This window comes from Cinclus cinclus, chromosome 3 (genome assembly GCF_963662255.1).
Source record: "Cinclus cinclus chromosome 3, bCinCin1.1, whole genome shotgun sequence".
Taxonomy (NCBI): domain Eukaryota; kingdom Metazoa; phylum Chordata; class Aves; order Passeriformes; family Cinclidae; genus Cinclus; species Cinclus cinclus.
This window is the reverse complement of record NC_085048.1, coordinates 96,131,239-96,154,352: the sequence shown is the minus strand read 5'-3', so window position 1 is coordinate 96,154,352 and position 23,114 is coordinate 96,131,239. Positions and strand designations below refer to the sequence as shown.

At 39.5% G+C, this 23,114-nt stretch overlaps 1 protein-coding gene across 4 annotated transcripts in view; it reads left to right on the top strand.

The window, feature by feature from the left end:
• Positions 1 to 2,291: 2,291 nt before the first annotated feature.
• CDC42BPA (CDC42 binding protein kinase alpha) overlaps positions 2,292 to 23,114 on the top strand; it is a 175,516-nt gene continuing 154,693 nt past the window's right edge. For 2 of the 4 annotated variants that reach the window (XM_062489343.1, XM_062489341.1), the window contains exon 1: positions 2,292 to 2,487. In XM_062489343.1, coding sequence (XP_062345327.1) covers positions 2,292 to 2,487 — 196 coding nt within the window. The remainder of the gene's footprint in view (positions 2,488 to 23,114) is intronic. The other 2 variants (XM_062489344.1, XM_062489342.1) reach the window with 1 other exon arrangement.

Below are 23,114 nucleotides of genomic sequence, written 5' to 3'. Positions count from 1 at the left end.
TGAGCTCCAAAAGATGCAGGACTTGGTGGGCTTCAGGAGAATGCTGAAGTTCACCTACAGTCAGTGACCTTTGGAGGCTGTACGGCCTTCCTCCCCTTTCACCTGACTTCTGAGGAAGGACGAACTGAAGTTACACGTTGTCTTAGAGGTGACATTCAACCCCCTGAGCACCACAGCACACCCCTGACACCTTTGGCCAGGAGAACTGCCACGGTGTGCTGGTGGGCAGCTGCCATTTTCCACCCCACAGGCGGCCCTGCAAAGAGATGAGCACAAAATCCTCTGACGTGCTTCTGCAGTTGAGTCTATATCGCCTTAAAATAAAACACGTTGGTGAACAAGAGTATCCTCCATCTCTCTTAAAGGTTATGGTTTGAAATGCCCGCGAAAGGAGCTTGTTTCTCCGGCGTGTACTCTGGTGGCACGGCGGGCTCCTCGATGAGGGGAGGTACTTGGCCAGCGGGAACAGAACCGCCAAGAGCCGACGCATCTTCTGTCACCTTTTTAAGGCCCCGAAGTGTGAGGGAGCCGCAGTTCCTGCTCGCCCCTGGAGCTTGGCAGATCCCCTTGGAAGAGCAGGCAGGCGCCGCTCCCCATGCCAGCCCTCCATAACCAGGCCGGGATTTTTAATCAAAGGCCTTACTGCCGGGGAGGCGGCTGAGCGGAACCGGGGCGGGCACCGGCGGCGGCTGCTCCCCTCGGCTCGGGGCAAAGCCCGCAGGGATGAGCGGCGGGCCGGCGGGTCCGCCCGGGATAGCCCACAGCCGGCGGGGAGCGGCGCTGCGGCCTCCCCGCTCCCGCCCTCCCTCCCGTATCCCTGGGTCCGCCCGTATCCCTGCATTCCCTGCTGCAGCATCCCCTCCTCCTCTCAATCCCATCAGTAGAGGCGGCCCCGGGCTCGGCTCCCCGCGCTGCGGCGGCGCTCGGCGGCGGCTCCCCCCCGCCGCGGCGGCCATGTTGGGCTGCTGCGCGCTCGGCGGCGGCGGCTGCCGCGTGTGACCGCGGGAGGGAGGGAGGGAGCGGCGGGGGAGAGGAGGGCGCCGAAGCGAAGGGAGGGAGGGGGCGAGCCGGGGAGGGAGGGCGCCGCCGCTACCCCTCCCCGCCGCCCCGCGCACGCACACACACACACACAGACAAACACACACACACGCTCCCCGCACACACACCGCCCGAGGATGCCCTTTGCCCGGGGGGGCGAAGCCGGGACACCATCGCGCCGCCGGGACTGAAGGCACCGCCGCCGCCGTCGGGGCCTCCCGGCCCGCAGCGTGCGGCCGAAGCGGAGGCGCCGGCGCTTTCCCTCCGCCTCAGGACGTGCACCGGGTGGAGGAGGAGGAGGAGGAGGAGAGCACCGTCTCTGCAGCAGCAGCAGCCGCCGCCGCAGCCATGGGAAGGATTTGACAGGGCTCGGAGCGCTTTTGCCGGTGTGTCGGGGCGCGCGTCCCGCCCGCCGCCCCTTGGCGCAGCGGAGGAGAAGGGGGCGACAATGAAGACTTTAGTTTTTTTGAATCACTGAAAAGCCTTAAAAGGAGACTCGGTAAGGAGGAGGAGAAGGAAGGGAAAGGCTGCCCGGGGCAGGACGTGGCTGCGCTCTGGGGAGGGGGGGGCTGCGCCCCACCCCGCGGTGGCCGCGGAGGCGCGGCCGGGGGAGCGGCGGGGGGCGGCGGGGCTACGCGGCCCCTCTTCCCTCCCAACCTCCCTCTCCGCCCGTGTGAGCCCTCGTTTCTGCTGCCTATCGCTTATATAAGTACGTAAATACATCTGCTTTTCCCTTCCCATCCGTCCTGGGAAGCGGAACCGGAGGGGCTGTTAGCCCGTGGTGCTGCGGCGGGGCTCCTCGCAGGATCGCGCTGCATGATCTGCATTGGGAATGAAGGAGAAGATCTTAAATATATAAGTGCGTGTGCCTGTCCGCGCACGGTGAAATCGGTGTCAGGCAGTCTCGGTTGAATTTGAGTGCAGTTATTATTGTTAAAGCATTAGGAATGCCCATATGTGTTTTTGCCCCGCTTCTTACTAAGCCTGTTGATTTTTTGAAAGATAACTATTTTCTCCTCTTAAATGTCATGCGTACACAGATACTCACACTGTATGTGTGTGTCTGAAACTAAGGGTTTAGTTTCAGGCTGGGAACACTGAGGTGGGCTGGCAATTAAGGACCACCACAGTTTGACACTTGCTAAAAATACTGTTGACTTCTTTTTAAACAGCAAAACCCTCAAAAGTTTTTTTTTTCTTATTGTTGTTGTTTTTCTGACAAAGTAATAATAATCATTAAAAAAGAAACCCCAATGCAAACTGAAACAACCATGTCTGGAGAAGTGCGTTTGAAGCAGTTGGAGCAGTTTATTTTGGATGGGCCAACACAGACTAATGGGCAATGCTTCAGTGTGGAAACCTTGCTGGATATACTCATCTGCCTTTATGATGAATGTAATAATTCCCCTCTGAGAAGAGAGAAGAACATCCTTGAGTATCTGGAGTGGGGTAAGTTTGAATGTGTTTATTTTGTGTACATCCGTCCATGTTCCTGTCTGCTTTGTATAATGTCTCTGTTATTTATGTGTGAGAGGGGATTGTTTATAAAACTCAGTGTTTTACTGGGAAGTGTTATCAGTTTCACTGTATTTAAATGTGGTGGTGCTAAAAAGAAATCTATATTGGTTTTTTTTGTCTTTGAGGTATACATGTAAAACATGCTTCGTATTTTTATTTTTCCTTTTTTGACATGGATCGAGCTCTTGTATTCGAAGCATATTGGTTTGCCTTCAGGCCCAGCTGTTGAGTTTTGTATCCTAACGTTGCTGGGAATATGGAACGGTGAGGGATAAATTCCGTGATGCCTGGAAAAATATCAGTGCACAATACCCTGATTTGCTTCTCCAGTTGAATCTATACTGCTATAAAATAAAATATGTTGATCAACAAGAAAATCCTGTAGCTTTCTGAAATTATAAGGGTTTGAGACATCTGTGAAAATGGAGAAGATGACATTCTCTTCTTTAATATTAAATTGTTGCTGACTTAAATAGATCGTGTTTTTAATCAGCAAAAACAAAACTGAAAAGCAGAATGAAACTGTGTGTCCCTGGCAGACTTTTCATTTTGTGGGAGATAGGGTATTAGTAGATTTTTAAAGGAAAGCAGATGAATGCTATTGTGCCAGTTCTTCTTAAGTTGTCACAGAGCTGGTTGACTCTATTTTTTTCTTTTAAATTCCCTTTCTTCCTCCTCCTCAACTCAGATGTAAACCAGAAGATGCAGTCTGACATAAGAACCTTGATGAGAATGGTGTGTATCTGACCTTCAAACTTCAAAGTCATGCTGCACTTCTGTACTTGCATACAGAACCATTTCTCACATTTGCTTTGTAATAAATACATCAGCAGGCTTCCTTTATTTAAAAAAGCATATTTTTGAAACACGTAACAAGCATTTGATTAATTAGGTCGTTGAGCTCTTCAAAATGAAATTGCTGGGGAAAGACATTGTTTTGATAACTGATCTAACAACTTGAGGCTGATATGTGTGTGTTTTATTTTCCTGCTCCTCTCTGTAGTCATACTGACATCTAAAGGACATCTGATTCAGTAATTAAGTTTCTTTTAGTGTTCATATTGCACTGTTTTTTGTTTTCTTATTATCTGGAGGAACAGGCTATAATTAATGCATTCTAGCTAAGGAGGAAATAGTAATTAAAAGTACTTCTGAAGAATCTTCCCTCTAAAACTGTCACTGGCATACAGAAGCTGTGAAAGACTGGGAAAATATGATGGCTCCAAGGGCATTTTCTATGCAGGAGCTTAGTGTAGTCTGCACTGGATCTAGCCAGCTGATACCCTGTAAATAATAATAATAATAATACCCAAGTTAACCATGATAATGATCTGATCAGATGATCAGAGCAGCAATGTGTTTAGGAGCCATTGTACTGGGTGTTGGTGTGTTCAGTGGTGGTTGTTTGATGGGTAAATGCATCATTGCAAGGCTCTGACAGTACCTGAAGATTTCTGTAATAAGCTTTCCCGTCTGCTGATGGAAATAATAAACTGTTTTGGAAAGGTTGAACTGGAATAAGGCTTCTTGCTGGGCAATTTTTCCTGCTATTTTTCCACTCTCATGCTCCAGCTGTGTCTTAGCAGGACTCTTAGGCTTCAGAGAACAGTTGCTCCTGTTTGCAGGGCTGAGCTGCTCTGGTCCTCTGCCTGCTCCCAGCTCTGCTGTCCAGGCTTCTGCCCTGGGAGCTTTTTCAGAAGGGTTTGTGAGGTGTCATGGAAGAGCCAGCTGTTGCTAGTACCTGCTGGTGGAAATGTCTGTGTGAATGATGTCTTTATCCTGCAGACACTCGCAGGAGTGTCTGTCTCCTCTGAGGGCTAGCCTTCCAAGTGAAACTGACGGTCTCTGGCATTCCTCTTGGAATCAGGGAGTTGGCAAAATCAGGCTCTTAGAGAGGTCGGGTACCCTCCAGTGCTCTGGTGCAGTGGAGCTGCTGAGGGTACCCTGTGCTTTGATAGAATCATGGCTTCTCGTATTTCTCTCCCCAGAAGGAGAAACAATGCAAGTGGTTGATTAGGAAGAGGTTATATGTGGTTTTAAAGTCAGAGATGTGCTGAGTAGTGGCAGAAGTGGAAGGCTGGCAGCCAGAAATCATGGACTCTGCCCTCACCTCTCTAAAGGACTCAGTGTTGAAGTGCTTTCAACTCAGCTTTTTCAGCTTCTTTATTTGAACAGCAGGGAAAATAGCACAGATTTTACACCAGGGAATTTTGAAAGCTGCTGCATGTAAAGCGCTCTAGGTTTTGAATGTACCATATAAAATAGTGGGTATTAATTTATTTATTCCATCAGTGGAATAAAACTTGGGCCCTGGTATATCTACTAGTGGATGTCAGTTGGATGCTGGCATTTTGTGGGTTTCTGCCAAACATCCACAGATTTGCTCAGTTACTCTGAAGAGTGCAATCTGAATATTTTTGAACTGGTCAGGGTACTGGTAAGAACTGGTATGTTTCTGTGTTTACAAAATGCACAGTGCAAATTTACTCCTGAGAACTGTTTTTCATCTTAAACTACTTTTTTAAAAAATAAATTATTCTTTCTAGAAGTAAATATTATTTTATAGTCTGTTAATTTTAAGAAAAGGCTAATAAACAGCTGTTCAATGATCACAGACTCATGTTGAACAACAAATTTTTTCTTGATTTTCAGCCATGTAGTTTTGAGGTGGTACTGTTTGGTTTTGTGGAGGGTTTGAGCTGAGGTTGCATTTGTGGATATGTATTTTTATACAGACTGTTCTGGGTCTGGGATGTTATCTGCTGTATTTCATGTAACACTGAGCCATAATCTGATTTTTTGGGGGAAATGTTTAGGAGGTATTCTGCCGTGGAAAAGGCTAATGTCTTAATGACAGCCATGTGACTGCTGCTATATTTAGGGGAACTAAGAAGCTTCATGTTCTAGTGCTTAGATCTTTTAGGGCTACTTTATGAACTTGTAATCTAGAACTATAACTTATTTTTAAAATAAGTTATCAGGATAAAAGAACTGAGATCTGAACTGATTGTTTGTATTTTGGGTTGATACTGCAAGTTTAACTCAGGAAGTGTAGAAAGTAAGGTCTCTTCAATGTGAAGTTGAGTTTTAAATTCTTGTAGGATTTCAGTCTTTTTTGCTGCTTGAAATAACATTAGACTGGTTAGAAGTGTCAGGTTAATTATTTTGTGATTCAGAAGCTGCTTTGCATCTAAAATCCTATCTTTGGCTTTAAGTGAAAACATAATTGCATTCCCTATTCTTATACAGTATTAGTTTTGTGACTTGTTAATAAGATGATTTTATTTTGTTGTTTATACTACATAGGTATCTTATATGCTACCACAGCCATGGAAACAGCCATTGTATTTGTGTTCTGAGGGTTAAATCAGGGCACATTTTGAGATAACAGGAAAAAACTGGAACATTTAGATTTGGCTTGTTGTATGTATTTGATGCTAGTTTTCATTTTTATCTCTATTGATAGTTGTATTTGTGATCTAGAAAAGGGCTTGTCTAATTATAGCAACTGGAGCTTACCAGAAAAAGCTGCTGAGAATTCCAAGCACTTTGCTTTTTCTTTTCTACTTGTGTGTGAGTTGCCATGCTGACTCAGGAGTGTAAGGGAGGTAACGAAGGCTGATAAGGTGAACTTGAGAGAGAACTATAGCGATAAGAATAAGCTTTTGGAGATCTTTTGGAGTTGTTTTGGTTCTGGGAAAACTTTCTTTCCAATGGCTCCAGTTTGAATTGTTTTTAAAAAGAAACGAAAACAATGTTATTTAGGATGTATTGAGAGAATAGTAGAATAAACCTCAAAATATGTGGTGATTAAAGTGAGGGAAGATGGAGGGCTCTACCAATACCGTGGTGAGGTCAGTGACTTGATTAAATCTGTGCTCTTGTTGGAAAATGTAAACTGTCCTTTAGAAAAATTTTTGTTTGGTTGGTTTTGTTCAGTTAGTTATTTTTGTTTGGTTTGGTTTTTTGTTAGGTTTTTTCTTTCTTTTTTTCCTACTGACGAAAGCTTTAGAAGATGGATTAAATTGTTCTCATTTAATCTCTAGTAGAACTGAAATGTGTAGTGTTTATGCAGTGCTGGTATGGTCATACACTAGACTGTCATCATCGGTCTCATACTTCTGTTATTCAGTTGTGCAGCATGTGTTTTGGATATTGAAAATGATTCTATGAGCCATACAACCAACTTTTCAAGAATGAGTTGTGGAGAGATTGTGTTATTTTCTGGTGATCTCTCATGGTTTTTCTTAAGAAAAAATGGTAAGCCCCTTTTTGAGCTAGGTTTGTTTTTGCGTATTAGTTACAAAAGAAAACAAAATCTTGTCTCCAGGCTACTGCACTTCTTCATCTCTATATAGGTCCTGAACAAAATCATGGTCATTTTCAGCTATGAGTTGTTTATATTTTGTTCTTAAAACAGGTTGTTATAGAACGTTCATTTAGGTCCTATTCTTAGCAGACAGTAAAAGACTTAGCAATCAACATTTTCAAGTTTTGTTGTTTTGGTTTTTTTTTTAAAGTATTCTTAAAAGACTTTTACTGCTTAAAAGACTTCAGTGCTCTCTGACCTTAGTACTATCTAACCTGTTAGAAATACTTCTTTTTTTCCCCTAATTGCATTCTAAAAGTTATCAACTTCTTTTTATTCTAGTCATAAAAATGGGAATACCTCCTGGTCTGATGTAAGAAAAACCAGTTATTCAGTTCTTTCTGGGAAAGAATGAGCATCATGATTGTCAAGGCCACTTAATGTGGTTAGGCATATTTGTAATTTTAAGTGTGAGTTATTTCATTGCTTGCGGCTGAGCCATATGAACTGATGGGGCTCCATCAATGTAGAAGACATTGTGGCATTCTTGACACATAAATTTCTGACATTGTTTACAGTAACACTTTACTGCTTATTTTATGTAATCTATTGTTTCTGTTACACAGCTGCAGCCAACAATTAAATGTTTTTTATTGATTTGGGTGAAAGAAGAAAGTTCTTTTAGTACTCTCAAATAGAAATGACCTTCAAATCTCTGTTTCAGAATATTGTATAAACATATTTTATACAGATGCAGTTCTATATACCAAATTACTTGAAAAAGAAGGAAACAGTAATGTCAGGGAAATATGTAGAAGAATGGTTGCTCATGCAGGCCTTAGTGTTAGGTACCTCTGTGTTTAAGGTCCATGCCTTTTAAATTGTGATTTTTTTTTTCCCCTACATTTATTTCAGTTTCGATTCTTTCCTTGAACACAGCAAACTAATTACTGTAAGTTTATCAACGCTTCTGATGTGATCAAATAAGCTGAGAGACTATCTAGTTAATTTTACTTGTCTTTTATTAGTTTCCAGTAAAGCGAGGCATTAATCCATTGTAACATGTTTGTTTCTTTGCACATTTTAATGACTCTAAATGGTTCTTTTTAACCTCCTTAATTTTAAGTAGAAGTAAGTTTAAAGGGTGTTCTTTTTGGCCTTTTTGTTCTGTTGGGCAGGGGAAGTTTGGAAGTACACCAAGGCTGCCTATTTTGGGGCATATTTGGGGTATGTGCCTTCAGGATGACTGACTTCTGTCACTAATGTCCTGTTTGTTGCAAAGGAGCATGGCTTGCTTAGATAGAAAGCTAACTAATACTTAGTTTCCAGGAATTTTAGAAATGCCTTTATTCTGTACAGAAATTCCTTGCATGCTTTGGTCTAATGGGGACAAATGGAGAAATACAATTATTTGAGTTAGTCTGCTCAGTGGGCATTATGAACCTCATGACAACACAATAAATTCCCTGTTGCTAGGACATTTCATGTTTAAGGGTTAATCCAGTAGAAGTTTTTTTTATGGTATGATTGTAACTGTAAGATATACTGCTGAAGGTGTGTTTGAATTTTTAACCTCTCTGTAGGATATGAGGCTGTGTATGTACCTTCCTTGTCTTTTGGCCCATCTCTCCTGGACTTTACTGATGTATTTTTTTTTTTATATAACCTGCAGCATATTATTATGTCACAGTTGACTAAAGTGTGGGTATTGTGTTCTGAAAGCAATGAGCTTAATTGGTCCAAAATAGTTCAGTTCTTAGAATATATATATATATATATATATATTCTTTTTTTTTACAAAGACGAGTAGAAGCCCTTTCTTTTTGAAGCTCTACCTTACACCCATAGATGAGTGCTTGAATCCTGAATAGCCTCAGCAAATAACAGTAATTTCTCTACTGAGTCATACCTGTGGCTGGAGAGACCAGTGTTGTTTTGAAATTTTCTCATGAATAAAGTGGGTGTAGGCTTCTATCCTGGAAATAATTTTTCCCATATTATTTTCTGAAAGTGAACTGTAATAAATGATCCTGGATGTGTCTTTGAAAAATATTATCTTCTTAGCATCCCTAATTGCTTTTATCCTGTAAAAAATTACAGTCTCCATTTGTGCAGAAAACTTCCAGAAGCAATTAGATCCTGCTGCTAAGCTCTAAAACCTGACTAAAAGAGATGGATAGCTGAGGAAGGATTGAAAGAAAAGGCCAGTTTCTAGACTCTTTAAGTTTTATCTTTTGGCAAAGCAGGCATTCCTTCCATAAGCATTTGCACTTGTTCAATTTGATTTTCTTTTTCTGGCTGAAAAACTGGAATATTTTGTTCTGCTCTAGTCTAACTTACCTCAACACGTTATTTTTCTAAAATCCTCATTAAGCTTGGGAATGCCACTAATGTGGACCAAAATCTTTAAAAAATGCAAGTGATTTAGGTCAGTCATGTGCAATCTTTTGTTAACGACAAGATTTTTATTTCAAATAGTTTAAACATGACATTAGGCTTACTATTAACTGCAAAAATCTTCTATTCAGACAGGTCAGTTTGCTTTATTTCTAGTAATACAGCCTAATTAGGTTTACTAGCAGTCACTATGGATAATATCCACATGAGGTATATCCAGACTCCTATGACTTTGTGTTTCATAATTCTTCCTTATCCATATCCAGACTTCCAGTTTGATTTAAATTAGCTTTGTTAATACTGCAGATTTCTTTTATTCTTAGGGATCAGCTTCTTCTTCACCTTCACTTGGCAACTTTTTGAAAAGTTTTTCATGGGGACCTTGTAGATGTCATGAACTGTGGTATTTTTGTAGGCCGTTTTGAGGGAAAAAGAGTGTTTTGCTCAGCAATTTAGTAGAAATGTACAGTAATTTTTTTTCTTCGAGATAAAAAGTGAGTTTAGTGTGGTATTCCAAGTGGGAGAGGAAAAAGCATTTGTAAATGTAAATGCTAAGAAAAGCAATTACATTTCCTTCAAATGTTGTGGGATTAGAGCAGCAATTCTTCGTTGGTCTTTTGTTCAGTTTCCTTTCAGTCTCAGAGTTCGAGGCTTGGAGGAGGATGTGGTAGAGGGCCGGCAGGTCTCTATTTCTGAGTCTTTCCTCTTCTTTCTCTGTGGTTTTCCATAGCAAGTGTTATTCCAAAGGAGCTTACTACCTTCTCGGATGAGGCCTTGTGCATTTCTTCCTTGCTTCCATTCTGTTGCTTTGCATCCCATCTGAATCTCAGTTTGTGTTTCTTAATATGGTGTGGATATCCATGTGTCAGTCTGATCTTCCCATTGCCAGAATCTTGGTTTCTGGATTTGGATTGGTATTTTTTCTTTGTTTTTCCTCAGTCATCCCCAAGCTTTCATGATTTTCTTGGCTGGATTCATAATACAGAGATTGTGTGTGGAGAATGGTAGTAGAAAGTTGTCACCTGTGTGAAAAATACACACAGGCTTTACCCACAGGTGCATCCATACAGTGTTTCCTGTAAACACCCTACACATTTCTTATTAGATCGATTGATTTACTATTATTTATCATTTTGCCATGTTAGCTTTTGTAAAACTGGAGACTTGGGCTTTTGTAGAACTGGAGACTGAGACTGGAGACAGTGATCTGTTTACTCATGTAGTCTCAAAAGGATGAGACTTAAGTGTGAAGACAGCTTTATCATTTTAATACCTGAACCTAAACTAAAAAAGTAATAGGAAGGATGGCAATCGCTTTTGTCTGCTCAGTGGTTTAAGAAAATATAATTTGTGCTGTGGGGACACCACAGTCCCAAGGTATTTCCTGGTCGTGCTCATTAAAGTTCCTTCACCTTTACCACGCTGCCTTTTGTAAATAAAGCGCTGTGTTGTCTGGATGTTTTGCAGGACACATAGTAACAAGAGGAGGAGGAGGAGGAAATAGAAGTCACATTTTGATTGCGACTCACTGGTTTTATCTTGGGTGGGGGCTGACTTGAGGGTGTCTTAAGTCTGACTAAATCCACTGATCTTTGTTCTGCTGGTGTTTGCATGGGCAGAGGGACACAGTCCAGTTAACAACCAACCTGCAAAAGCACGTTGAAATCTCTCAGTATTGTTTTATGAAGATATTATAGTGGTGTTTGTATAAAAGAAAGGGGCTGGGATTATGGCAGCCCAGACTTCTGTGGCTTCACCTACTACATACAGCTCCTGTGTTCCAGGCTGGTTGCCTCTTAGATTCCCTCTAGCATACAGACGAGCTACAATTTTGAAACAAGCTTTGAGGCTACCAGCTTCTTCTGATAGGTGTTTGGTGTAGAAATTCAGTGAGCCTTATTTTTTCCCATAACAGTTTCCAAGACTTTTCTTTTTGCTATGAAAAGGTTTTGAATCATGAAGAGGGGTCTTCAAATTAACTATCTGATTTTGATGATGGTAATTCCTTGCAGAAGCAAAGTGTTGGTCTTGTGTGTCCTGTGGTATTTGGCAGAGTATCACTCAATGTCTTTACACTGTTTTTGTTGTATACTTTGTAACTGAAAGACAAGGATTCTTATGTTAACACACTTGGAATAGTTTCATTCTATTTCCCCCAACTTTTAGAAAACACATGATGTACTGTTTTGTGATTATTTTAAAAGATCCTTTTATAATTTTGATAGGGATGGACACAAAAGAGACTTGTTTTCTCTCTGAACTGATATATTAGAGGAAATTATAGAAGCTGCTTCCTATGCAAACAGAAGTTTGCAGAGAAAACCATTATCATTTTGCCGTTGTGTCATTCCACCTCCAATATCAACTATTTTCACCTTCACAGCCACTTCTGGGTAACAGAAGATTTACTTCTAAGTTTCTGCATTTTTGCAAAAGTCATAATTTGATTCTTGAAGTTAAATTAGTTGAGTGGGTTTTTCTGGATCTAAGTAGCCTGGCTAAAAAAATGCACTGTCTATTTTCTTATATGTTACTGGTTTTTCTGAAAATAAGGGGTGACTTAATATCTCCACGAATGATAATTCACTCTCTGAAAATGCGAACACTATTTAGAGTTAAGATTGCCAAGAGAAAATGGTATGCAGTGTGTATTACCACAGCTGGTGTGTGTTATTTCATTAACTTGTTCTTTTTTGGTTACTTTATCCTTGAGCAACACTTTGACTTCAGAGAAGATGGTCTGGGAACCAGTTGCTTTTGGTGGTGTAGCTTCTTAGCTACTTCAGTGAGTATCTGCGCAGTTACACTGCTGAGTATATGCTGCAGGAGCTCCTGCTAATGCCCCAAAGTCTCTTCCTCTGATGCAGCAGAGATGTCATCTGATTTTACCAGTAATAGCCTAGTGCTTAAACTTTCTGGGGCAGAAAAAAGTGTGCAGCAGGGGCAAGGAGCTGATGATTTGCTCTTTGCTGATTGTCTAGATATGTTCTTCTTGAATTTTTTACATTCTTCTTCTCCAAAGCTAAGATCGTTTTATGGACTTTGTATTACTTACTGACAATATTACATTCATTTTGTGGTCCTTGGCACTACCAAAAGGAAGCAATCTCTTCCAACAAAAGTCTTGATATTACTACTTAAAAATTTGCTTTAATTTCACCATTAAGTTTTCTTGATAAGGAAACAAGCCGGTCTAAAGAGTTTTTGCTTTATCTTGGTCATGTAGTTCATGTTGTCAGTAAATATATTTAACCATGTGTACGGTCATAGTTATAAATACAAAAGTTTCTACCTGATATGTTGCTGGCCATTGATGGGTTCTAAAACCTCAATGCATTCAGCTCTTAACCAGGCTGAATTTGGCACTAAAATCTTTAGTTCACATCAAAATGTCATATGATTATTCGAAACTTGAATAATTTTATTCCACGTGACCTTGTGAATGTTTTTTCTCCATCTACCTTAATTAGGAAGTAGAATGTTTATTGATAATCCTTACTGATGGCAAGTCATGATGAGCAAAATGAAATTTTACACTTTAAAACCTAGGTATTAAGCACATGTAATTCTGTCTCTAAAAGAAAGATTCTTGTCTTGTTTCTTTCACTTCAGAGAGAGTTTCCATCTTTTTGGGAATTTTGGTGGTGTGCTTTTTTTCTGGTGTGGGTTGTTCTTAGTTTTTTTTGTTTGTTTGTTTTGTTTTGTTTTTGTTTTTCCCCAGTTTAAAGAAACAATTTAATATGTCACTGTCAGTTGAGGTTGGTCAAATTAATTCATGTGTTTGGGGCAAGTATTTTCTTTAGTAGTTTTGATGTTATCCGACTTATTCTGAAAGAAGTAAAGAAAACTTTATGACTGCTAGATTTGCATGGCACTTTTGCTGATGTTAGGCTATCATTTATTACTGCTTTACTTTAGATTCTCAGTTTCTCTGGGACACACCTTCTCCAGCTCTGTGTTCCCTGTCCCTGGCATGTGAAATCACATGCTGTTACTGTGACAGGGTGCAAAGGTCATTCTTAGCATGGTTCCAACATCAGGGGTACAAATCCATTTCCTATGGGAAGTGTCAGAGGAAATTTGTAGGAGATGGAAGATGGTAAGTTAAGTAATTTTGGCAAAGCTACAAGGATTTCTTCTTGGTATGCTGATCATTGTTTTTAATAACAACCCCCAAACACCCTCCTAAAAGCTCCTGGAAGAATTTTCATTACTGTCAAGAGAAGCAGGGTCAAACTGCACATTTGAATTAAGCATAATAACTTACCTCAGGGGCTTGGGGTCTTTTGTGTGGGTGTGTTTGTAAAACACAGTGCAGAAGAGCTACATTGCTACTACCTGATGTCCCTTCTCAGAGTATTCCCATTAGACAGGAATATTTGAAGTCTATAAGTGTGCTGCTTGGTGACATTTTCAGACTCAGGATTTCAATATTGACAAATAAGCCAGATTCTCTTCTTTCTCTTTGTCTTAGTGTCTGTCTCAGACCATATTCTTCTGTGCCAGCCACTTAAAGACCTAGGTGCTATTTTCCCTGCTGCTTTTTTATCTTAGAGGGAAAAATAGCCTCTTTGCTGAAAGACCATTTCCCAGGTGGTGTGTCAAGATTTGAGAAAGTTTAGGCATCTGAATGGGAATGGATTCATCATGTGGTAGGCATTGATTTTAATAGCTATGAGTCAAAATTGCCATATCTCTCTGGTAGGAAGAAGGCATTTCTAAGCCTAATATTGCTCCCAGTTAATGGAGATTGTTGATTCTCTGATGCCCTCATGATACTAAAGCAGTTCATATTTGCTGCTGAGCTTCTAAAGAAAGCCAAACTATTTGCGGGCATTATGTGGTTAATATTTATACGTCATTTACTGTAGCTTTTGTTAGATATCAAGAGAGAATGTTTTCTTTATTTTGCTTCACTCTTTTATAGTATGCTTTTAAAATGTGTGTTTATTTCCTGGTTGTGAGGGTTGTAAATATACTTTTTTTCTTTTCAATCACTTTCCTGGTGAGAAAATAATTTACAGTAATATTGGGTACTTGCATATATTACCTTGAAAACCTATTTGAGAAAAGTATGTGGTCATTAGCATATGAAATATCTCTGCAAAGAAATGGAGATACAGCTGTGACTTGTGAAGATGATTTAAAAATTCAGTGGAAAAGCTGTTTCTAGGATCCAGGTTTATGTTTGTGTTCTTTCCTATTACTTTTTTTTTTTCTTCAAAGTTTTTTGAAATGTTTATTGTGGAAATTCCTGAAGGTGTGGGTGGCTTGTAACTTCTGTGTTTTTAAGGGCTTTATTTATTTGCTTACATTTCCAGCATACTGTTTGGGTACCTTTCTAATCTTATTTCTGTGAACTTATTTCTGCTGCTGTGATGTCTTCTTTCCTCCCTCTCCTGTACCTTCAGCATTGTATGGCATAAAGCAGTGGCAATTGTTTTATTTCTCAGAAGGGAAGTGCTCTTTGCTGCAGTGGTCAGGTGGATGCTTGCCAGAATTGTGTTTTGAGCAACTGTTTATGTGTGTTGAACTTGGACCTCCATAAAAATTAATCTTCTTTTAACTCATACAGTGGTTTGTTTGTACCTCACCTTTTCAAAATCTTTCCTGCAGCCCTGTGTTATGCATGCCACTGACATTTCAGAGAAATTTTCCTGGAATGTCTTAATGTCTTACATAAATTGAAATGCATACATTTAAATCTTTTCTCATATTTCCTGTTTATGGAAGAGGTTTGCACTGTGTCCTGCTGCATGTTAGGATTTAGCTTGAGTGGACTTTGAGGAATACTGGTGGTTGTGGTGTTGGAGAAAGTAACTGTCAGGCTGCAAAATTCAGATCATTGCTACATTAGAAACTTAACCCATAAAACTTTATGTTCTTTTAGGAAGTCAAATATGATGTCAACGGAGATAACCAGAAACTCTTTGAGTATTATCTACAACTAATGTTGGGTATTACCTCCTGGAAAGTTGTATCTGCATAGGTATTCCTCAAAAAAGTTTCAATTGAAGGTTGAGGCAGGTTCTCTTAAAACCTTGTACTTAATCATCAATTAAGGTGAAAAAGACAGTATAGGTAGGCAGCTTCATAATACTGCCACTTCTGTGGATCAGGAAATTCCCCCTTCCTACCCCTCCTTTTATTCTGCCTGGTGCTTCTGAGTGTCTGCTTCCTGCCTGGTCTCACTAGCACTCTGAACTGCCCTTTGAGGACTGATTTTGGAGCAAGTGTGCTAAATAAAAGTCAGCTTTCCATCAAGACTGGGCGCTCTGCATTTTTTGTTGACTTTGTTTTGGTGTTTACTGCTTAAGAACTTCTGAGCACATTCTGCAGGGTGCCAGGAGGTTGGTTAGTGAAGAGTCTGTTTTTGCAGCAACTTAGTCATGACATACCAGACGAGAAATGTGGAATTTTTTTTTTTTTATATAGTACTGCAAAAGAAAAGTTCAAGACATATTCATGAGCTATTACTTTGCAGATAGCAACTAATTCCGAGACACAGTGTGATTTATGTAGTACATAATGCTTTGCATCAGAAGTTATTTATGGGGCAGTTTGAATAATAAGGATATTTCTGAGTGATTTTGCTGCCTCATTATAATTTGCATTTACTTTGTGTTTCATTTGAGCAGAAACATTTTGTACAAATTGCTGTAATTTGTCTTTTTGCTCTGTCATGTTCAAATGGCAAAAGCTCTTCAAGTGTCCCAAGGTAGCTATTTATGATATACCAGGAATAGTGGAATAGGAGTTGGCATCGAGTCTCTCAGAGTTCTTCAGAGAAAGTATGGCAAGGGTTGGAGTTTGCCATAGCCAGCTCTTGTGCGTACTTTCTGGAAGAGGGGAAAGGATTAACTGTTCCTCTGCTCTGCTGTTGCACATTTAATATTTCTAAAATGACAGTGACTTAGGGTTCTTATTCTTGATGTTCTACAGCAGGGCTTTAGAAACTTGCCTCCTTTCTTTTACAGGTGTGGAAGGTCACCAGTTAATTGGTGCTCTGGTGTGGTAGGCTTACTAATATGAATTTGTTTTCTTACTGGCTTGTGGGCAGTGGAATTTGGGGTTTTAGTCCAGTCTTGGCTTCATTAGCACATGGATATAGAAAAGAGCAACTTTTACTGAATTCTTTGATTGTTTAAAGGAAGCTGTCTTTAAAAAAAAAAAAAAAATTAGGCTTCAGCCTGACCACATGACATCTGAAATAACGGGCAGTCATTCACACCTGTGTAAAATCAAAGACAGAACAGTAGTGGGTTTTAAAATTTGTTTTGTTTTATTTGTATGGAACAGTGACATCTGAATGAAGTGCAAGCTAGTACAAAACCAGATCCTACATCAGTATTTGTTCTGGAAAGCTGAAATAGCTCATTTGTGGTTTTCCTGCTTGTAAATAATGTAGTTAGCCCACCTCCTGCTGAATGTTTTTATTCATTTTATGATTCTGCTGATTAATGTCTTTGCTTCTCTGAACTATATTAAGGAAGAATACAGAGCAAGTTACTTGGTGATTTCTTGAGTTAAATCCCAAGTTGCAAAGAAGAGTTTAGTGTTCTCCTGGAGGCTCTTGAGTCTCTTTCCCCTTCTCATCTCAATTCCATGTCAGAGAGGAAGCTTTATTTTATGTAGGTTAGTATAGTAAGTCACTTCCATTTTGTGAGCTCAGTTCTGTAGTAGGTGAGCTGAAGATTAAATGGAGAGTAATTCCTTTACTCATCCCTTTGAATGCTTTTCCCCTCTTGCTTGTGCCTTTGACTGCTGACTGTGACTAAAGGGCAACACACAAAATTCTCCAAGACTTTGTTAGCACAGTCAACTTCTTTGTTTTAAGGTATTTTTCTGCACCAAGCATGATAGTAATTTTCCTGTGAGTTGGTTTAATTCCTCAAAAATGTTACTTCAGATGGTTGCACTGGAAAAGAGGCACGTTGCTTTCTTGTGATTTCATTAAGTGCATAGGGTGCATAATTTTGGAGCTTATTAGCTGAGAAGAGTAGTTAGGATTTAGAAACTTGAAGTAATGCATTATTATTTTTTTAACATTGCTTACAGTGTTGGGAGAAAGACAAACACAAGAGAAGTCCATGTGATTATTTTTCTTTCCTTTTTCTTTCAAGACTGGTAGCTTCAGGGAGGAAACTTTACCACGAGAAGGGATGTTGATGTGTTGCTGTTGCAGTGGTTCTGCAGAGCAATGACCTTCTGGTCATGTTGAGGGCACTGGCCTCTGCTTAGCTCCTGCACAAGTGCAGAACAAATAAATGGTGGTTCAGAGCTGCCTTCCCATGTTTGCTCAGAGTTCTGACTCATCCTTAAAACTTAGCATTTTGTCCTGAACTAACCATGAACCCTAAAGCCTCTGCTCCCCTGAGATATGTTATCTTGCTTTTGACTGGTTTCAACTTGATGATAGGACAGGTGGGACCAAATCTTGCTTATCTAATTCTCAGAAGTGTTCCAAGTGTGCTGTTCATTGAATATGAGTTGAGCAATCTACAAGGATTGTCTTTGAGCTTTTTAGGCTGGGATGCTGTTTCTCTTGAATTTGAGGAGTTTGCGTCATACATGAGAGCGTTCCCACTGCCCAGCGGATGTCTTTATCTCAGGCATCTCTTTCAAGATCAGAAGCCAGTCCTGCTGGTGATTTGGTAGTGCAAGGCCTAAGCAATGACTGTGTTCTGCTCTTTAGTTTTGTATCTGCTGAGCTTTTGACTCCTTCTACACTCACTGGATGTTGAGCGTTTTTTGTGGTAGTTCAGTGATAAAGATTTACGGTGCAGCTCTGCAGTTTGACAATCTGCACGCCTGCAGGGAGTGAACTGATTGTTGGGTGATATCTGCAGTTGCAGCAAAACTGACTTAAGAAGTGAAGAAGATGGATTGTGTAACTGTGCCTTGTTGAGTGGACAGGAGATTTTTATTTATCTCTTTCCCAGAAATGCAACACCAGATTTTATTGGCCTAAGAATGGAGCAAGGAATGGCAGTGTTGGTGTTATGAAGAAATTTATATTATGTTCTTTGTGTATCTGTAAAGGAATTTGGCTGCATAATGCTTGAGCTAGTTCTGGGTTTGCTTGAAAGCTCAGAGAATTCCTCCTAGTCTGAAACAAAGGGTATGTGAGTATCATTTGTAGTTTTAGCCAAAATAGCTGTAGCTGTATGATGGTGATGTTTTCCCGGCCTGTTCCCCCCCCCGCCCATGACTGGTTTCTCATATCCCATAAGACAGTAGGTCTCTGGAAACTAATTCCTATTTTGTTGGGGACTAAGCTGTCAAAATAAGCAGTTGCTTAGTGGATGTATTTGTGGTTTTCTGGAAGGGAAAATTTGGGGGTTTTTTTGCAAGGGAATTGAATGATGCTATGGAGAATTTTATTTTCTTGCCGGCTGGCTGTTACAGAGGTTTCTTTTGCTTTTTATTTTCTAATGTAATGCTGCATATTAACCACATATTTTGTGTGTAGCCAGTATTGTGCATTCATCACTATATGGATCAGTTAGTTGGTTTCCTGTGGTTTGATATGAAGAGATACTGAGAACTCTCAGCTGTCACTGAAGTCAGTTGGAGCTCTGTTTTAAACTCTAAAGCTCTGTATAATGCTATGTGCTCTATAAAGTTCATATATGGATTTCTAAAATTACCAGCTAATATTGGATGACTTACTTTTCCCTTAATTTATCATATGCCAATTTCTATTCTCATGAAGGCCAAAAGGTCCGTGCTCTTCAAGGGTTGTTTTGAAAGGAAGTGTATTTAGGACCTTGCCATGGAATACATTTAACAGTTTTTGTGAGAAGTCACAAGTCTTGTTGCACAGTAAAAAGGATGGAGTGTTTTCAGGAGCCACTTGAATATATCTTATCTGAATATTGGAAGAGTTGCAGACTGTCATCATTTGACTGTCTGTGCCCTCCAGTTTGTCACCAGCCCAAACTTTAATCTCCTTCAGCACCGATGTCTTATCCTATTCTTCTTTTTTTTTGTTGTTGTTTTTTTTTTCTTTCCTTGACACACATTTATCCAGTGCCAGTTTCATTCCAGTGAATCATCGTTTAGTTCAGTTTTAAATAGAATATTCTGCTAATTGCATGTTGCAAGGCATCTATATTTACTTCATTTGTTGTTGCAGCTGTAGTTGGTCTGAACATAGCAAATACTGTTTCGGAAGAGATGAGTAGAATTTTTCTGAATTAAAATGAGGTGTGGTGGAGCTACTGGTAGATGTGGAAAGGGAGAAATCTATGTAAAAGAAGTGGTGACAAGTTGCATTTGGCTTCGTCTCGGTGTCACAGTTTGGAGAAAGCGAAGGAGGGGGCGTGCTGTGCTTAAAATAAGATCATGTGTGTGTTAAAGAAGAGTGCTTTAGAGCACATGTTCAGGATTCCTGTAGATTCAGTGAGAGCATGTAAATATGTTTAAAGGCGTCCAGAGAGGGATCCTGTCTGCCTGAATTAAAGGCTTTCTGGCATGTGCTTTCTCAGCCTTTATGGGATCACAGCTCAGCTTTTGCGTGGTGCACCTGTCAGTTTGCCTCATCTGAAGTTTGGGGTTGATGCTATTGTAGCTTGAGCACACAAAGGTGACTCTAAAGCCATAGGTCAGAGTATTTCTCTTCTTGTTCATTTGAGTGGGGGTTTATTGCAGGGAAGCTATAGCTGTACCGTGTTTCAGTGTTTAAATGTACCTCAGCCAGTAGGGAAGGAAGGCAGTGTTTCAGTTCCTGCTCCAGTCACTTGTGGCTAGACCACAGCATCCAGGCTCTGAGATAAAGGACATTCTGTATTGCTTCTGCTTCACCATTTTTGGGAAAAGAGCACTGTGTTTTCTTTCTCCTGTGGTCATCTTTGTAGTAGGAACATACTTTTCTAAATGTTAAATTAAGAAGCAACATAACACCAATTGTCTTTACAAAATCCAAAGTTTTGCTTTTTATTCTTTCCTCCTTTAAAATCTAACTTCTTCAGAACAAAAAGCAAGCAAGCTGCTTTTCAGTTAATCATATATTTAAAGGTGCACCACTGTCATTGTGCTTCACATGTGGTATAGGAAGATATTTCCTTTAGACAGAGATGTGGGCACTTTGATCCCTTTTTCTCTGTCTTGGTGGATGCATTTCTAGCCCTGTTGCATTTGCTCAGATTCACAGTGTGCAGGATAGGGAAAGAACTTGAACAGAGGTAACAGAGAGAATACCTTCAGTAATATCCAAATGCTTAATCCTTACCTCCATGCTCTTTGGAGAAAGGAAACAAGCAGTATAGATGTTATAATTTAAACAGTGTTCATATGTCACTTTTCAACATCACTGTGTCTTACTTGAAGCTTTCTTTGTCCCTGATGAGTTATTACTCTTGTCTTTTTCACACCCTAAACTTGGAAGCTTGTACATCTCCCACCTTGCTCTAGATATGAGATCTCTTTTAAGCACATTAAGAAAAAAAGATAAAGCCTTAATGCCAGTGTTGTACACTCTATCCATGAAGTTCCTAACAGTCTGTTTGTATTCAGTATGGAGGTAGTGCTGTCCCTGGGGACATACATGTCATTATGGTATAATTATAGAGGTGGCAAAAAGATGACTGGAATTGGCCAATTTGTGCCAATTCCAGAATTTGTGAAGAATGATGCAAGTCATGTAGCAGATGTAGGTAGGGAAACTCAAGTGTGGTTTTATGGGTAAATTAATATGATTTTTCAGTTCATATTTTCTGACTACTTTCTTAAAAGTAGTCTGGAACCTGGAAAAGCAGTACTTCCATTCAGTCAGACACTAGATTTGCAGGGTAATAGGGAAATTGTCTACAGGACCTTCTTAATGGTGGTCTTTGAATTTTGAGGGGCTATTTTTTTCCATATCAAGGTTATCTAATATGAAAAGGAATTGGCACAGCCTTATATTTTATTTCTGCAGTGTATATTTTATTTGTGGCAGTATCAGTCCCCATGTTTCATTCTAATTGTGTTCCTGATAGTTACTATCTCCATTCTTTAGCTGCAGAATGTGGGTGGCAGTTGATATGAGCTTCTCAGGAGTTCTGTGACTTCCTTAGTCTCAACTGTAGTACGTGAGGGGCTTTGGAGAATTTATGTAAAATATAATGTGTAATATTGAAAGCCATAAACTTAAGAATTTAACCTGGATCTCTGTCTTACCTTTCTCTGTTGATAGCCTTGGAGGCAGAAAGGATCTTTAGAATCAGTGCATTTGTGGAGTTATCAGTGAGTGATGCTCAGAATAAACAGAGAGGCCAGGTCATGGCCTCTGTTCCCCATGTCCATGGGGGAATTAGACAAGGTACATACAGAAGGACTAGTCCTGTATTGTGCATCAGAGCTGTTTAATTTATTTTAACCTGCACAAAAGTCACCTTTTAATCAGAGGTTTTTAAGAAATGTTGCTGCCTCCTTAGTTCTGTGAGAAGGATTTAACCTACAAATATATCCATGCTTACCACCCTGAGTGAAGGTATTTAGACTATCTGTGTTTTGGTTATGGAGTTTGATTTTTTTTCTGGCTATGAGCCCATTTCTCTTAAATATATAAGAAGTGGGACAGAATCCAAAAGTAATCTGAAATGGTTCAAATATCTTGGCACATCTTTTAGAGGACAGTCTATGTCATGTTCTGATGTGTGCAGATGAAGTCAATGTTTATAAATATTGTGAACTTCGTAACTGATTTTTATTTGTGGGGAAACAGTAAAGCTTGTACTGAAAAGAATACTTCTAGTTGAAAATTTCTGTTCTTAAGAAGAAAAGCAAAATCTTCCTGATCGTACATTGCTGTTATCAAAGAGCTGTCTGAGGTATTCTGAGACATCAGTTTTGACTTCTCCTGAAATAAGGGCAAATTGCAACCTTTCTTCTATGCTATCTTCTGTTGATCTCATGCAGTTGTAACAATGTGATGCAGTAATCTTGTCCACATTTATATTTTATAAACAAAATATTGGTTTAAGGATCACCTATGAAATTTGATTATTTCAAATTCTAAAGATACAAAGTTTTTAAAAAATAATGGAAATGTCAATTGCCATGTCATAGAGAAGAGGTTTTTTGGATGGAATTTATTCTAGTTCTTGTCTACATCCCAAAGGCAGTTACTTCACTAGACTTATTTAGAACTTCTGTGTTTAACAGGTACTAATTGTCATTGCCTAATTCATAATATTTACAAGTTATTCTGCATACTCAGCTATGACTGCAGTATCATGCAAAGTTTGTTAACTAAATGGAACTTTTAAAATTGTTTCTAATATAAATTTCTGTTTTCTAGCTGTTCTAACCAAAGACAGATGGCTTTTCTGTTACGTGTAGCCTCTTTCTAATGAAACAGTTGAAGAAATTGATTTTTTAAAATAGTTTTTATTTAGAAACCTTTTTGGGCATGTAAAGATGGATGGATAGTTGTGTGAGAACAAAGCATGGGCCAATATAAAAGTGAAGTGCTTAAATGTGAAAAATAGATGTTATTAAATTAGGCTTTATATAGTAATGGTTGCTGATCGGCTGTTCATTCAAATAAAATGTGATTTTCACTCTTAATACAGATGTACAATTAAGATAGACTGTTAGCTGGGTTTTCTTACATGTTTTCTTGTTTCATTATTTCTGAAGGATTACAGTCAAAAATTCTGTAAAGAATTTTTGTGAATTAAAATCTGGATAATTTATGAATATATATTGGTATTGGAAATTGAGTCATGGATAAAAAAATTGGAGGAAGATGTTGGAATGATAAAAATATGTTATTTTTAGTTTGGAAAAAAAATATATTATTTTTAGTTCGGAGAAGCTATTCCATAGTGGTGAAATTCAAGTCCAAATGCTCTATGTTCCTAAT